The 16,889-nt window shown below is 41.1% G+C and overlaps 1 protein-coding gene across 1 annotated transcript in view; it reads right to left on the reverse strand.

Annotated features, from left to right (window-relative positions):
* Nucleotides 1-16,889, reverse strand: part of ALDH16A1 (aldehyde dehydrogenase 16 family member A1) — a gene marked incomplete at its 3' end in the record, with an annotated part of 91,045 nt that overhangs the window by 66,369 nt on the left and 7,787 nt on the right. Inside the window, exon 2 of the mRNA XM_018573529.1 lies at nucleotides 4,346-4,448. Within this exon, the coding sequence (XP_018429031.1) occupies nucleotides 4,346-4,448 (103 nt within the window). The remainder of the gene's footprint in view (nucleotides 1-4,345; nucleotides 4,449-16,889) is intronic.

Raw genomic sequence — 16,889 nt, forward strand, 5'->3', positions numbered from 1 at the left:
CCGCCGCCCGACCGGAGATGCGGGGGCCCAGAACTGCGCCCCTCTCCTCCTCGCCTCATCCTCCTCCTCCGTTCCTTGATTAGGGAGCCGAGGCTGCCGGTTTCTGTGCAGCCCGGCTCACCTCTCTGTTTTGGGGGCGGCATTTTTGCTGCCAAAGCCAAATCCCTTGTTTGCCTTGCGGTAGATAAGCCCCTGACCACAAGCCATAATGGTAACTGCTTCTATAACCTCTACCTACATTTTTTGGGCTTGAGTTACACAGTGCAGTTCATCTTTAAAAGGTCCAATCCAATAATGTGTGTTGCAGAACATTACCGCTATTAATTTTGCATTGTCCATAATATTAAATACATTCTGCAATTAAACAAGGAATGTAGCTGTTGCAAAGATGTGAGAGTGTAACTGCAGAGATCATACCACCCGATTTCTCAAGAAACTTAAGTTTCCATAAGATTATTACATTTTCTTGCCCAAACAGAACCTGTAATTAATAATTACAATTTGGTTTGTCTGATTACTTTTAAATGCACCCTCCTTCAGCAAAGCATAAATATAACCCAAGATATTCTTTTGAGTCACTGATCCATAACATATATCTCTTTAAACCTACTGATCAGGGTCATACTATCACCTACTGCTCATGCTCGTCCCCTTACCTATTGTTTCTAACTTGTGTTCACCTAGATTGTAAACTTGTACAGGCAGGTCACATAAGCTTTCCTGAAAACAGTAATAATGAAGTCTATATGAAGCAATATACAGTGACACCTAGTGCTGAAAACGTAAACTACTCCAGGTTTTGTCACAATTATCATACAATACAGTTACTGGCTTTATGTTCAATTCAGAAAGTTTTAAAACAAAGAGAGGGATCTTTATTTTATTTAAAATTTGCGTTACATTTTGCATATACACTATACTATGCAGTGTGCACATACATAAATATACATACACACACACGCGCATTAAGGGGTATATAGATATATTCCTCAATTACCACAAAGCTAGGGGACAGTGACAAAAATCTCTTTGGACATCCATTTTTTATTACCGCAAACAAATCCGTTGTAGGACCTTTCCCATCTGTGTTATCATCTTAAACACCTTTTGATTTGGTCACCACTCTCCCAATCTTTGCAACTGAAGAAGTATGAAACATCTGTTGACCCCTACAGGTGATCCTCTAAGATCAGGTCATGTAATTTTCTGCCAAATGAAAGATAGTGGCAGAAAGCTGAATCGAGTCAGGGCTGTTATGTTATGCAACTGTACACTTTCGGAGAAAAAAGAAAAACAAACTCATATGCCTCAAAAAGCTCTGGGCTGACAATATGGCTCTCCAATCTAAAATAAGTTTCATAAAGATTTGAGCAAAAAAAATCTCTTAGAGAGGCGACGAGGTTGCCTGAAAAGCAGTGCACACACCAACCATCCTGGCTCATGCTTGTTGTTAGCATTCCCTGGTTCACCGCTTTCAAAGAACACTTTTGGAGAGGTTTCCTTTTTGCTCCAACAACTTAGACAATCTTTGATGGATTCCAAAACTTGAAAACACGCATTTGGTATATGTTTTTGAAGGACTGATTATCCCTCACCCAGGTCAACAGAAAGGAAATCAGAACTCATTTGAAGGAATGGATACTTATTTTCTGCAATAGGTAGAACACAAACAGTGGCATGAAAAGCAATTATATGGGGCTTACAATTAGGGCTGCAACAACTAATCGACATAATCGATTATAATCGATTATTGAAAAAGTTGTCAACTTTTTCAATAATCGATTAATCGGCTTCCGATCAGTTGGCCCTGTTTACGGGTCCACAAACGCGCACCACACCTCCTCCCCAACTCACGCTCACCGCTGCCAGACCCGCCCGCTTCCGCGCTCTACACGCCGCACCTCCTTCCCGCCTCACATTCTCCGCCCGCCCACATCCACGATTGGCACAGGGACGCGGGGAGATGTAGTAAGGAGGAGAAGGTGTGGGGGGATGAAAGCTGCCGATAGACAGGTCCGATCTCAGAAGCAAGTTGCTGGAAGACTGCTCAGGTAAGCCTGCACTCAAACCCCCCCGCCCCACATGGTGCTCTATAATGTATTGCTGGGATTTGTATTCCTCTATAGCTGATGGTACATTGGGCTGTATATTATACATAGGAATACAAATCCCAGCAATACATTATACACTGTATGTATAATGTATTGCTGGGATTTGTTGTACTCCTCTATAGTTGGTGATATTCTGCATTGCGCTGTATAGAGGACTACAAATCCCAGCAATAATACATTATACAGCGCAATGCAGAATACCACCAGCTATAGAGGAGCACAGCAAATCCCAGCAATAGTACATTATACAGTGGTGCAATGCCGAATACCACTAGCTATAGAGGACTACAAAACCCAGCAATAGTACATTGTACAGTGCAATGCCGAATACCACTAGCTATAATGTACTATTGCTGGGATTTGTTGTATTCCTCTATAGCTGGTGATATTCTGCATTGCGCTGTATAATGTACTATTGCTGGGATTTGTAGTCCTCTATAACCGATGCCATTCTGCATTCATTGTTGTATAATTTTACACTTTCCATTTCACTATATTGCACACCACACCATTTTTTTACTTCCACCGCTCCAAGCTTGCTCCTGTGATGGACTACAACCTCAATACAAACTAGTAGTCCATCACTGGAGCCATTTTTTAAAATGTATGTTATTGTTTATCCGATTAACCGATTAATCGAACTTAATAATCGGCTAACTAATCGATTTTGAAAATAATCGTTAGCTGCAGCTCTACTTACAATGCAACACTAAGTGCCCATCGTAAGAGATTTTTTACCTCCAAATGAAATAATGAGGACATAGGGGCCAGGGGGAAGTGTTAGTTTTGTGGCTGAACTGTGGGGCTGATATCTTAGCATTCTGTAATAGTGATGGGCTCGGGCGTGTTCGCAGCTCCACGTGCCGAGCCAGCCAGGATGCCGACAGCGCCAATCACAGGCACATAGACATTTCCCAATTTCTGCAGCAGCGGACCGGGATAATGTCTCAGTACCTGTGATTGGCGCTGCGGCGCTGTCAGCTTCCTGGCGGGCTCAGCACGTGGAGCTGCGAACACGCCCGTGCCCATTACTATTCTCTAAGTGCTGCAGCAGGCAGCGCTTGTGATACTATATCTAATACAGAAAGCCATCCTGTGTTTAGTTGGAAGGGTAAGATATGGAGACAGGGTCTTTTAAATTATTCATACAGTAGTGTGTAAATTATTTATTATACATATATAGGGTTCATGAAACCTATGCTTGTAGCAGTAAAAGTGGTTACCAGGAGGGAATATTATTAATTAGTTAGAGTTGGAGTAATCAGTTATTGGAGTTAAGCTATTTGTAACTCTTCTGATGTAACCATGAACTTCTGCTGCTGAGACAGGGTAGCCTTGTTCATCTCTGGGTGTTCCTAATCCTCCCTTATAGACCATTAAAAAGCCATTTTTATAGACCACACTGCAGACCAGTGCAGTGCCATGTCACTTCCAGTGGCGCTTGTCATCCTGTTTCCTTTGCAATCGCAAAGAAAATGAATGAGAAGCACTCAGGAGCCACTAATCACAGTCTCCTCCCTCACTATATCTGAAGTATAACTGAAGGGAATCCAGGGCTGAAGAAAGAATCTTCTCTCTGGTACCAGCCAGCCCAGCAATTACTAGACTTAGTAGGACCCAGGTAGTAATGATGATTGTTAGTACTGTAGCCTGAAAAATGTATGTGAAATCCTCTGAGTAGTAAAGTAGAGGTATGTGAGCTGTGATATATCCAGTTTTTGCTTTTTGGTTTAGATGGTCCATGATGTAATGTGTGGGACCATCTTAATAGTAATGAGCACAGTAAACTAAAAAAAGATGTATTCTTTAAAAAAAAAAGAAAAATTTACATTTGGTTGGTGGTAAATTCCTTATTGATGTCAGTGAGACCAATACCAGAGGGGTGCAGCAGGGAAGGCAGCAATGTTAGCAATTTGCTGGAGAAAATATACAGCAGTAAATGTTTGCACTGATGCTACCAACACCAAGAAAATTACATGCAAAATGTTCAAATTTCTCTCTAACTGATTAACTTTTTGCCACATTTGAATTACAACACTTTTCAATGTGCTTAAAAATTAGACAACTGTCAACAAAATGTTATGTTACTAGCAGAATAAGATCCCACATGTCGAAGATCCCTACTCTACCATCAACCTTCATCCAAATTATTTGTTCACAGGAATCTTGTTTACCAAGTGAGGAAACATGTAGAAGTGAAGTATGGTAAGAAAGTACTGATAACAACTACTAACCTGTTGCTGGGTTCTTGGTAACATATGTCTGTCTACCATCTGGCTTAATCCATTTACCGCCCACAAAATGGCCAAAGCTCCGTTCATGAGAGTCCAGCCAAGCCTAAAGGGGGAAAACGAAAGTTGAGATTGAAATGCAAATTCAAATGAAAAAATATTCATGTTTTAAAGTGATAAGCATTTACAACTGACAAATAATACCACACTGAAGACTTTACTATTAATACCAAGGCTCAAAATGTTTAAAGAAGAACTCCGGGCATGTACAAAATTAACCCTTGCAGTTAGACTACCCCAGCACTGCAAGGGTCAAGTGCTTGTTTTTGTCTAGGGTTGAAAATAAAAAAAGGATATACTCACCCGATCCTTGGTTCCGTGGGATTGCTCACCTTTCTCCCCTTCCACTCTGGCTGTGGAATGTCCCTCAGTGTTCTCATGTCCAATGCAAGTGAATGGACGTTGTGACTTCACAGGTCCTTAGACAGCCGGGGCTCAGAGGAGAAGAGGCTGCAAGGACTGGTCTAGCAGCCAAACGGGACTGAAGATCAGGCGAGTATATCTTTTATTTTAGCCCCTAGACCAGGGGTCTCCAACTCAATTTACTCGGGGGCCACTGGACACATTTTTTAGTCCCGTGGGGGCCGCTACTATATACGGTACCAGTGTTAATGTATGCACGTTACAAGCGGCAACTGTCACCCATTCAAGTTAATGATCGGGTGACAGCTGCTGCATGTAAACGCCTGCACACCACATGTAAATCATATGTGAAAGGATTACATGCAGTTAGGAATCAATCACTATCCCTGGATACACGATTGTGGAATCCCTTATCGCACCTGAAATATACTGTAGGTGTGAATGGGGCCTAATACACACACACAGAAAAATACACACACAATGCACATATTAATAAAGTCACCCCCCTCCCTCCTTTCCTTCGAAGCCCCCTCACCTGATTGCATCTGTGCAGGGAGGAGGCACATCACTCCCTGGTGATCTAGTGGTGATTATTAAGGTCTGGTGCAGACCTTACTAATCATCCATTCGGCTGGAGCTCAGAACTGTCGGAGCTCCGGCCGGAGCTGACAGGAGCAGCTCTGCATCCAACAGGGATGCAGAGTGTGTAGCTGCTCCCGCAAGTCAGGCACGCGGTCCGGGACCGTGTACCTGACTTGGCAGCTGGCTGCGGGTCACTTAGTACCGGCTCACGGGCCGGTACTTTGCGACCCCTGCCCTAGACCAAAATGAGCACTTAACTCTTGCAGTGCGGGGGTAGTCCCATTGAAAGGGTTAATTTTGTACATGCCCAGAGTCCTTCTTTAAAGAAACTAAACTATACAGCCACTTTCTCACATGGCTTTCATAAATAATGTGAAACACATGCCAGTAACTCCTAAGAGCTAGAGAAAGCTCCTAGTTATATCTGACTTGTCTGCAGTTCCTGAAGCTATCATCTTTAATGCCTGCATCTCTCAAGCGTCCTTGCTATCGTAAATAAGAGCTGAGCTACCCATACTTCTGGATGGAGCTGAGTGGACAGTATGGGCTAGAAAAATTGCCAGTTTAAGAATATTATATGTGTACATATACACACAGAGCTGTGCCAGTGGGGAAATAAGCAATTCCCATTCTGATTGTTAGTTTTCCAGAAATATTACTCAACAGCCCATAACCAAGAGACTGTCCCTACTCCCTACCTACAGAATTGTTCTACCCACACCTATTTATAGCGGTCAAATGTCAGAAGTGTGAAGATGACCACGCATGTTAAATGCTAGTACAATCTGCTCTACCTCTGCTCAGCTCTTTAGTAAGGATTTGACATAGAAATAATCCCTTTTACTCATTGTGGATTTTCCAGAAATTCTGTTAATCAGCCCTGAAATAATTTTCTAAACTGTATTAAACTGGGCATACATGTTATGATCTGTACAATCGCTGTAGAATCTTAGCTTTTTTTGTGTGATTCTTTTTCCAGTTCATTTTCCACAGATATTCAGAACCAAGAGTATTCATAGTAATTAACCAGGGCAGTGAACCCAGCATGTTCCTTAAAGCTGAACTCCAGGCACATATACTGTAAAAAGTTACAAATTAATGCAGCTCTGTGATTGTACTATCTGTACTATACTAAACAGTTTGCACAGCAGAGCTCAGACGGGGGGGAATGAGAAAATCAAAACAGAAAGAGTCAGGGGTGTTGCAGTGCCATGAGCCGATATAAGAGAGCAGAGTGACGGAGAGATGAGCTCATCAGTATGCTGCTTCTCCTTTCACTGTCCATTCACAGAGTGGGGTGGATAGGGGACCTGTAACATGTAAGTAAAACAGCAGAGAAAGTTCAGGTGCCCACCCTAGACAGGGTTGTGCTGTGGGACAGTTGTGTAAGGCGCCTGCTGTCACGCTGCACTCCACAACGGAAATCATAATTATTCTTAATGGTGCCTGTTTATATCAATGCAACATGGTGCAGTGCAATTTTTGGCAAGGTGGTGGTGCTCATTGTGGTTCTTCTTTTGGTGCTACAATGTGCATTTCTGGCTTCATAGACTTCAATGGAAGTGCATGAAAAAGGAAGACTGCGTCTAATGATGTCACAGCAGATACTGCTTATCATTGGATAAAAGAAAAACACATGAAGCATATAAACACATTTAAAGCATCAAACACAGATAAACAGGCTACAAAGATGCACTGAAATACCCAGTAGCACTAGTGAGAACCTAGGTTAAATCTCAGGACTGGATGGACAGATAAACAAATCCTTTGGGGGTACACAGGTTCCTTCTATGTATTTCACCCGTATATTATTTAGCGGTTTGTCTGGAGTTCAGTGTTAAACTGTTTGTTTGGGTAAAAAAAAATCTGCACATGTCTGCAATATAAACTTTAAGGTGAATCTCAGAAATCTCCTACATAAACAAAGTGCAAATCATATGTCAAATAATATCAACAAACACGATGTCCTATAGACAATTACTTCAAACATATATAAATATTAGGGATGCACCGACACCATTTTTTAAGACCGAGTACTGATACTTTTTATCAAGTACTCGCTGATACCAATTACCGATACTTTTCCTTAAAAAGGGACAGGTGACATCTTTTCTAAAACAATACAAACTAATGGTTTTAGGGCAGTCTCTTCATAATTATGAAGAACTGTAACTCAAAAGACACGACTTTGAAACAATAAAACAATTTGCTTTGTTTAAAGTTGTCACAAAGCCGTACCGATTCAAAGAAATGTCTCATAACATGTTAATAATTAAATATTAACATACAAAACATATTAATAATAACAAGTTAACAACAATAATAACAAAGGTAAAATCACAACCAAACAAAAGGTGCAATACAGCAACATATAACAGTGCACTCATTGTAATCATGGGGAGCAACACTATGGGCTAATTACATTTCATTGGTAAGCTTTACCAATGCTCTCATTACATTTCCAACCCCATTAAAAAGTCTATGGCGTTGGAAATGTGAAGAGAGCATTGGTAAAGTTTATCAATCAAGTGTAATCTAGTCCTATAATTATAGGAGGAGTGAATTAACTTCTCTCATGAGCACTCCTAGAATTTTTGTAAAGTTAGTGGCAAGTTCTTTCTAAGGAACAGAAGCATCTCTGCATGTTCAGCTAGAATCCTGTTTTTGCTATCACATTTGACGCAGAGCCGAACAATCGTTCACTTTCCACGCTACTGCATGGCGCTAAAAGATATATTTGTGCCATTTGAGCAAGAGCTGGAAATCACATTTTATTAACTGCCCAGTAAGGGAGGGGTTTCCCTGAATGAGGCACAGTGATCTCTCCCAGATATGTTTCCAGCTGTATGTTAGCAGCTGTTGGAGCACTACTTTCAGATGTTGATGGAAATTCACCTTCAATTTGTGCAAAGACACTGCCCAGACTGGTAGCCAGATAGCAAGGATAACTTGCCACAAACTTGTGGCAGGGTTAAATTGTAATTCTTGTTAACTTGCTGCACACATTCCTGGGAAGTTGTAGACTTGCAGAGCACTTGCAGCACAAGTTCTAGTTGACACTTTTTGAATTTGTAGCAAATTTGCTTTGAAAGTCTATAGCAAGAGTCCTGCAGGTCTTAGCAAGAGCTCTGCAAGTGTACAGCACTTTTGCAAAGCACATTGATCTGCAGACTTGCAATGCAGACTTGCTGTAATTGTGCAACAAAATTGTGAAGCTTGGCAAGTCTGCAATAGTTTAGCAAGTCATTTTCAAACTTGCAGCTCAATTGCCTGCTATCTGGGAACATGCAAGGGTTTTTGCATTAATGTTTGTTTGGTGAAAGTCATATACACTGCTTTATAAATATGCCCACTATTACCCTATTATAACCCCATGTTGTACTGCAACTCTGGGTACTTATGAATTTCTTGATTGCCATTGTTATTTTGTTTTCCTTTATTTTTTAGATTGTTTGGCAGGGATTTCTATAACATTTTCTTTGCTCCACCAAAGAATATAGGGATAGCTGAAATGAGGAAGAATGTCCATGACTAAAAGACAACTTTCCTGCCTTTCCTGGTGCTTGCGATCACCATAACAATACAGATATTGCTACACTAATTGGGACATGTGCTACAAATCTGACCAAGACCTGACCACAAAAGTATGCTAGGTAAGTCTACAGCAAGAGCTCTGCAAGTGCACAGCACATTTGCAAAGCACGTTGATCTGGAGACTTGCAATGCAGACTTGCAGTAATTGTGCAACAAAATTGTGAAGTTTGGCAAGTCTGCAATAGCTTAGCAAGTAATTTTCAATCTTGCAGCTCAGCTTGCTTGCTTGCTATCTGGGTACTTGGCTGGTCACTGCGAGGCCTTTTGGCAGCTGGTTCCTCATCTCAGATGTTGGTGTTTCTTCAGAGTTTTTTTGCAGTTCCAGCATTATCATTTCTTTCATATGCCTGGCATTCTCTGCATTAGAAAAGATTCGCTCCTTATACCTAGAACAAAGCAAACAACAACAACAACAATGAATTATATACAATTAGGAAGCATACAGTTCTTCCCCTGCATTAAGAAGAAGAAAAAAAAAGACAAAATCAGAGAAATTTTAATTAAAACAATTAAAGTTACAAAAATTATAACCACTTCCTAACATTTCAGCTTTTCTATTTCATTGTGGGAAAATTAAAGATTATTTTATTATAATGAATTTAATAGCATCAATGAGACAGAATTACCTTGGTCAAGTAAAGTAGCGATGCAATAAAGAAAGTTTTGCTCCGTGTCAGCAAAGCACTTCTGCAAAGCAGCAAGTAAAAGTGCTCTTCATTGTTTTGATATCATGGTCCTCATCCAGGTTTGATAGCACTTTCTGTACCACAGTGACAGCTGGAACAACATCTGAGGCAAAAGCTTTAGATGAACTCAGTTGACGAGTCAGCTTTTCAAAGGGAGTCAAGATGTTCAGCACCTTCTCCTTAAGATTCCAATAGTTTGCAGTAATAGTGACAAGGAGCTCATCTTCTGGTGCATACACTCCAAAAGCCAGTTTCTGCTCAATTAGAGACTGCAGCATGTAGAATGTGCTGTTCAAATGAGACTGCATGTCTTGTTGGAGCCTTTTAACTGCCTGACTAAGCTGTATCTGGATGTCCTATAGCCAAGAATATGCCAGGTTGGAATGTTTGAAGTGGCAAACTATTCTGTGCCCGACTCCCACAGCTTCTGCAATGCTGCACTGTGATAACAGGCCCTCAGAGACAGCCAGATGCAGTGTATCCGCCACTTATGAAATACTGTGAAGTCCAGCATCTTCCATGCCTTTTAACATATTTTTGGCATTGTCACGGATCACAACGTAAACAGAAGCATTTCCTCAAGCATTCTTGCTATCGCTTGACCAGTGTGAGAGTCCTGAAATTTCTTTGTGTGGAGCATCACTTGTTGAAGAGAGAAATCACCATCTATCCACTGCGTTAAGCTGATGAGAGACACTGGACTCAGACTACTGCTCCAAATGTCAGCGGGGAAACCAATTGCCTTCATGTCCTTCTGCAACATGCTGGCAATGTGCTTTGAAACTGCATTGTGTATCTACGGTAAGATGACATCTGCGATGTAGAGGCGACTGGGAATCTCACACCTGGGCTCCAAAACATTCAGAAATCGCCGAAAATCCATAATATCAACTATTTTAAGTGCCCAACCATCCAGAACAATACATTGGCTAAGCACCTTGGTTATTTTCACAACTCTCGGGTTGTCCATTACCATTTTTTGGGGACAGATAAAGCTTTCTTTTGGTGGTATTTCATCACCACTGGGTATGTTATTTTTTACTATATCACAAAAAAAACCTTTTCCCTACATTGTGTTATGAAACATTATTACCCAAATGTTTGGTAAAATATAAAAGAAGTTTTTTCGCAACACGCACTGTGCCGTGTTTTCAACCGCGATTATGGGCGGAATTGCGGCGGGAAACCGTTCAATCTGCCTGATGCGACTTGGGTGCCATTAGAAAATAATGGCACTGTCAGCGCGATCGGTGGTGGTGTGCCATCCGCACGATTTCCACGCAGTCACGGATCGCCCACTGTGCTCACACACAATGCCCTATGCATGTGTTTATTCACATGCAGATGGTGGGTGCGGCAAGGTTAGTTTTCATTTTTGAAATTTTATTTTACTTTATTTTTTTTTACTTTGTACATTTTTTTTTTAATATCCAATTATCATTGTTTTATTTTTTACTTTATCGCCTTTTTAATTTTAACATTTTTATAATTTTTTGACTTTTTTTTTCCAGTTGACTTTCTTGCTATCACACAGGGGCCAACAAGCCTCTGTGATAGCTTTTGGAGGTGACAGGTTCTCTTTATTGACCCTGTCACCTCCAACACAGGAATTGTAGCACAGCACTGTGCTCATTCTCCTGTGACAGGAAGGCTGCGAGCATTCCTGCGTCATTGCTCACACAGAGCAGAGCAGAGAAGTGTTCTCTGCTCTGCTCCATGCTCTCTAACCTAATTTGTCGTGGTCCCGGACCCCGACAACCACGGCAGAAAGAAAGCCAGCGAACAGCGAGAGAGGCAGTGGTGCACAGCCGCCGGAGAGAGAGAGAAGGGAGTGAGGGGAGGAGAGGGAGAATAAGTCTAGTTACAAGTGATTTTGGATGGCTGTACAGCCGTTCAAGATCACCTGTACAAAACGTCTCCCACACTACATTTAACTCTAGGGCTAAATGTAGAAGAAAAAAAACTACTAGTGCTACAGGTTGGCTCAGCAGATCGGGAGGTGAGCGAACACATACCGGCATTCGCTCACCTCTCAATCCTGTGACGCTCTATGCGATGGCAGGGGAGGGGCTGGATTCCCCCCTCCCCACTCCGATCTGCCAGCGCTGACTGGCGAAACGGGCGTGGGAGGGTACAGCTGGCTCTGCCTCTAGATAGGCAGTGCCAGCTGTCAGTCACGCAGCTGGGTGGATCCCGGCACAATTGCTGTGACCTGCTTCAGCTGCGGCGTATACCGGTATACCGCGAGCAGCAGTACTGTGTACTGAGCCTAGGGTGACGGGAGGACGCTAGTTTGTGCCCTCCCGTTACCCTAAGGAGAACTATGGGGAAAAGCCTTAACCCCATAGTTCTCTTTAAGTCGCTGTCCTACTGGGGTGCAATATTCATTTTCTTTGTGGTTCTTGATGGTGTCCGCGGGGAGCTGGGGAATACGCCGCGCACGCCGGAGTGAGAGCAATAATTCTAGGGCATCTCTAAATTGATGACCTGTGGGGGCTTTTAAAGCGTCTTCTATGGATTTTTTTGGGGTACTGCAGTTTTTCGCCTTTTCACGGACGCACGCAATTTATAACCTGGGCATGCTGGGTATCGTTCTACTCGTTGTAACCTCATCTTTTATATTTCATTTTTAAAAAAAAGGGTATTTTGTTGTGTTTTGGGGCTTTTAATTACATTTTTCCCTAAATGTTGGCGTTTAATAAGCTAATATTGCGCAACATAAAAATTAGCAACTACCACCATTTTATTCTATAGGGTCTCGGCATTCAAAAAATATATAATGTTGGGGGGTTTTAAGTCATTTTCAGGCCTAAAATGTGGAATATAACATGGGTACAAAAAATGAAAAAAAGGCCTGTCATGAAGGGGTTAATGGTGTACGTTTTGTTATTGTGATTCGCTGTATTCTTGTCACATATATGTTGGCAAAGTTTGCAGTGCGTTTTTTTGCATTGTACTGCGCCATTGTGTCAGTTCCCGATCTGGGGTCAGCTTACTGCATACCAATCTTCTTCTCAGGTTCAGTGGTTGCTTAAAAGCAAGTATTGGGGGCTGAGGGAACATTTCTTGAAGTATGGGGTCTTCTGAGAGTACTGGTTGTAGATCTTTGATGATTTTGCGTATTACCTCTAAAGTAGGGTTGTAGGTAACTACAAGAGGGGCCCTTGATGTGTTTTTCTTCTCTTTGTACTGTAGGAGTCTTTCCCGTGGTGTCCTTAGGGCAGATTTAATTTTTTTGGATATAGTCTTTTCCATGTAGCCCTTTCGCCGAAATGCATCAGCCAGTGTGCTCAGGTGTTTGTCTCCGTCCTCAGTGTCAGAGCAAATGCGGTGGTATCGGATTGCTTGGCTGTAGATGACACCCTGTTTAGTGTGATTCGGATGGAAGCTGGAATTAGGGAGGTAGCTGTACCTGTCTGTGGGTTTTCTGTACAGAAAGAATGGAGTGCGCCATTGCTGACAGTTATGGCACAATCCAGAAAAAACACACTGTGTTCTGAGAAATTTATTTTGAGTTTAATCGATGGATGGAATGAATTGAATGATGCATGGAAGTTTAAAAGGCTTTCTTCTCCTTCTGTCCATATTATGAAAATATCGTCAATATAACGATAATATTTGAATGGCTTGTGGGGGTGAGTGGCTAGGAATCTGTGTTCTAGGTTAGCCATGAAGAGATTGCCATATTGTGGTGACATTTTTGTGCAGTTCCGGTCATTTGTAAATATATATTGTTATTGAAATTGAAGTAGTTGCGTGTAAGTATGAATTCAATGAGTTTGGCGATGGTTTCACTATCATAAATTTGTGTGACATTATGGGAGGAGAGGAATTTGGTGCAGGCCTCAATACCATCTTTATGGGGGATGTTGCTATATAAAGACTTTGCATCCATGGTGACATGTATAGTATTCCCAATACACTGCAGCAAAAGATTAACAATTATCCTCTGCTAATATTAATAGGTTATTTGCAAGAACTTGCGCTAATGGAAAATATAAAAAATAAAATAAATTTGATGGGTGAAAAAATAAGTGACCCAGGAATAACAAAATGTACAGAAAGCTGATTTCTGTAAACCTGAAAGTGTACGAAAAGCTGCTGGACTCAGGCACTAGGCCCCTAAGGTGAAGATTGTATTAAAGAGTACAGTGAAACGCGTCAGGGGCGGGCCTATTTTAAACGTCATCACTCCAGTCTAAGAAGTCACGCTTGAGTGACGAGCCGGCTTTTTTAAGGTTTTACCTTAGCGCTGTTTTATATATGCTTTTTGACCTAATAAACCTGGAATTTATTACGCTATGAGCGCATTCTTCATTCTTCTTGCCTGGTTGGATATTTGATCCGTAGGACTTCTGAGGGTGGAGATCCCTGGTCGAACATCTCGGAAAGACAGGAGGTTTTTTATTTCCCTGGAATCTCATTGAGCGGGAGAAGATGAGACCTAGCCCCGGTTTCCACCTGACGAGACAAACGGCTCTTTAACATCAGAGATCCGATGAGTGCATTCCCCTGAGGGGACCTTCTTGGTCTTTTTTTCCTGGATTTTCGTTGGACACATCACTGAATTGGAAAACGCACCTGATTTTCACTGGGGTTGTCCCCCCTTTTTTTTGGGTTTTAAGACTTTTTACAGACTCAGTTAAATACGACCACCCACATACATATAATTTATTAATTATCAATCAGTAAACACAGTTTTCATGCAAAGTGTTTTTATATACTGTTCATGCAGTTTTTATGCAGAATGTTTTTTGATATATGGTGTTGAATTTACACGATACACGTTTCTGAACACTTTTGTAGATATAAACACGTTTTTATTTTATTTTATTGTAATTTTCAAGGTATATTTGATACACTTTTTTTATCTACTACACAGTTGTCATAAATTTTACACATTGTTTCACCTTGGATTATTATCCTGTTGCATATTGTCATTTTTTTTTTTCATTTTATATAGATGTTACTGACACTTTTATCATACATTTTCTGATGAATGCTACAGGCTGGGATCATAACTGTTTGATCTCCATATATTTATTATTGAAAGACGTTCAGCGCTGTACTCTTTGATACAATATTAATAGGTTAAATGATCCGTAGAACAACTACATGTTATGTACTGTAGATCATCTAACCCATTCATGTTAGCCGAGGATAATTGTAAATCTATTGCTGCAGTGTACTCTATATGTATTACAAACGTCCAGTACACTACAGCAATAGATTTACAATTCTCCCCTGCGAATATGAATAGGTTAAAAGATCCATAGTACATGATAGTACAATATGTAGTTGTACTATGGATCATTTAACCTATTCATGTTAGTAGGGGAGAATTGAAATTCTATTGCTGCAGACTGCAGTGTACTGGACGTGTGTGCTGTATATGTACTATGGATCATGATTTAACCTATTCATATTAGCAGGGTAGAATTGTGAGCGCCTCCCACAAGAGGCACCGCGTGAGGCAACAGGGATCGGAGTGAAATGTGAGTGAGGGAAGCTGGGACAGGGCTGGCTGTAAATCTATTGCTACAATGTACTGGAAGTGGGTACTGTATATGTAGTACATATATACAGCACACACCTCCACTACACTATAGCAATAGAGTTAAAATTTCTCCCCTGCTAACATGAATAGGTTAAATCATGATCCATAGTACATAACATGTAGTTGTACTATGGATCATTTAACCTATTCACGTTAGCAGGGGAGAATTGTAACTCCTTTACTGCAGTGTACTGGAAGTGTGTACCAGGTTAAACAATCCATAATACACACTACCAATACACTGCAGTAATAGAGTTACAATTCTCCCCTGCTAACATGAATAGGTTAAATGATCCCGAGGCAGATGCATGATCGGATTTGTAGTTTCACAACAGCTGTGTGAAAGCAAATACAAATGTTTTATTGTTCTAAAACAGTCTTAAATTAAAGTTCTTCATAATCATAAAGAAATTGGCCTAAAATCATTAGTCTGTATTGTTTTTTTTAAAATGTCACCGGTCCCTTTAAGAAAAAGTATCGGTAAGTACATGAGGGAAAGTACTTGTATTTGGTGTTGAAAAAGTGGTATCAGGACATCCCTACTGAATAGTAAATATATCAAATCAAAGAGTTGCTCATCTTTGACCATGCTGTAGTAATATAAAATTGCAAGGCATTCCTGAACCTGTATATCAAAATCTTTGTATTTGTAATGTGCTAGGTTAGTATAGATTAGATATAGATATAGCTCCACCACTAAACAGTGTTCAGTACACATGCTTATCTAATTTCCCACTATGGGGTTACAAGCCTCAGCATGCCAAAAACAATCATGATTAAAATGTTTTTTTTAATTATAGATACATACATACATACATATATATTTTTTTTTTTTATTTCAAGTGAACAGCAGCCAGGCAATGAGTCTAACCTGCTGTGTCGTTTCCGTCTCCTTCAGCCACTCCCTGTTACAGCCTAGCCATCTACCCCTCGCTGGTCTCTCTCCGCCCGCTGATTGGCCGATTGACACAGTTCCTCACCACTCTGAAGTGAGGACCTTGGACTTGGAGACAGCGTTTGCGGCGGTTGTGGAGGTTATGTGTCCCCAGTGGTTTGCGATGGGTGCGGCACAGGTATTCAGTTTAAGTATCATAGGATTTGCACGAGTACAAGTACTTCTGCAAATACTCTGTATCGGCACCGATACCGATAATAGTATCGATATCAGTGCATCCCTAACAAATATTCTACGAGTGTCTCAAGAATTTGTGAATTCAGTTATTTAAATCAATTGTAGGGCTGCAACAACTAATCGACATAATCGATTATAATCGATTATTGAAAAAGTTGTCAACTTTTTCAATAATCGATTAATCGGCTTCCGATCAGTTGGCCCTGTTCACAGCTCCACACACTGTGCGCCGCACCTCCTCCCCACCTCACTCTCGCCGCTGCCAGACCCGCTCGCATCCACGCTCCACACAGCTAACTAATCGATTTTGAAAATAATCGTTAGCTGCAGCTCTAATCAATTGTCTCTCCTACGTAGTGTTACAAACTTCTCAAATTCTCCTTTACAAATCCTGTTATCCTGTGTTACTTCAAATCTCAATAAAATATCCACAGTTGTGTCTATTTGTGTAATCAATGATCCCCCAGTGCTCCTTCCACCCATGTTCAAACAATGAATGCCTCTCAGCTCCTTGCTAGGACCTTACTCTCTTATGAGATCAGGTCACAAGCAATTATGCAGATCCAAAGATTT

Source organism: Nanorana parkeri, unplaced genomic scaffold, assembly GCF_000935625.1.
Source record: "Nanorana parkeri isolate BGI_ZX_2015 unplaced genomic scaffold, ASM93562v1 scaffold2415, whole genome shotgun sequence".
NCBI classification, from domain to species: domain Eukaryota; kingdom Metazoa; phylum Chordata; class Amphibia; order Anura; family Dicroglossidae; genus Nanorana; species Nanorana parkeri.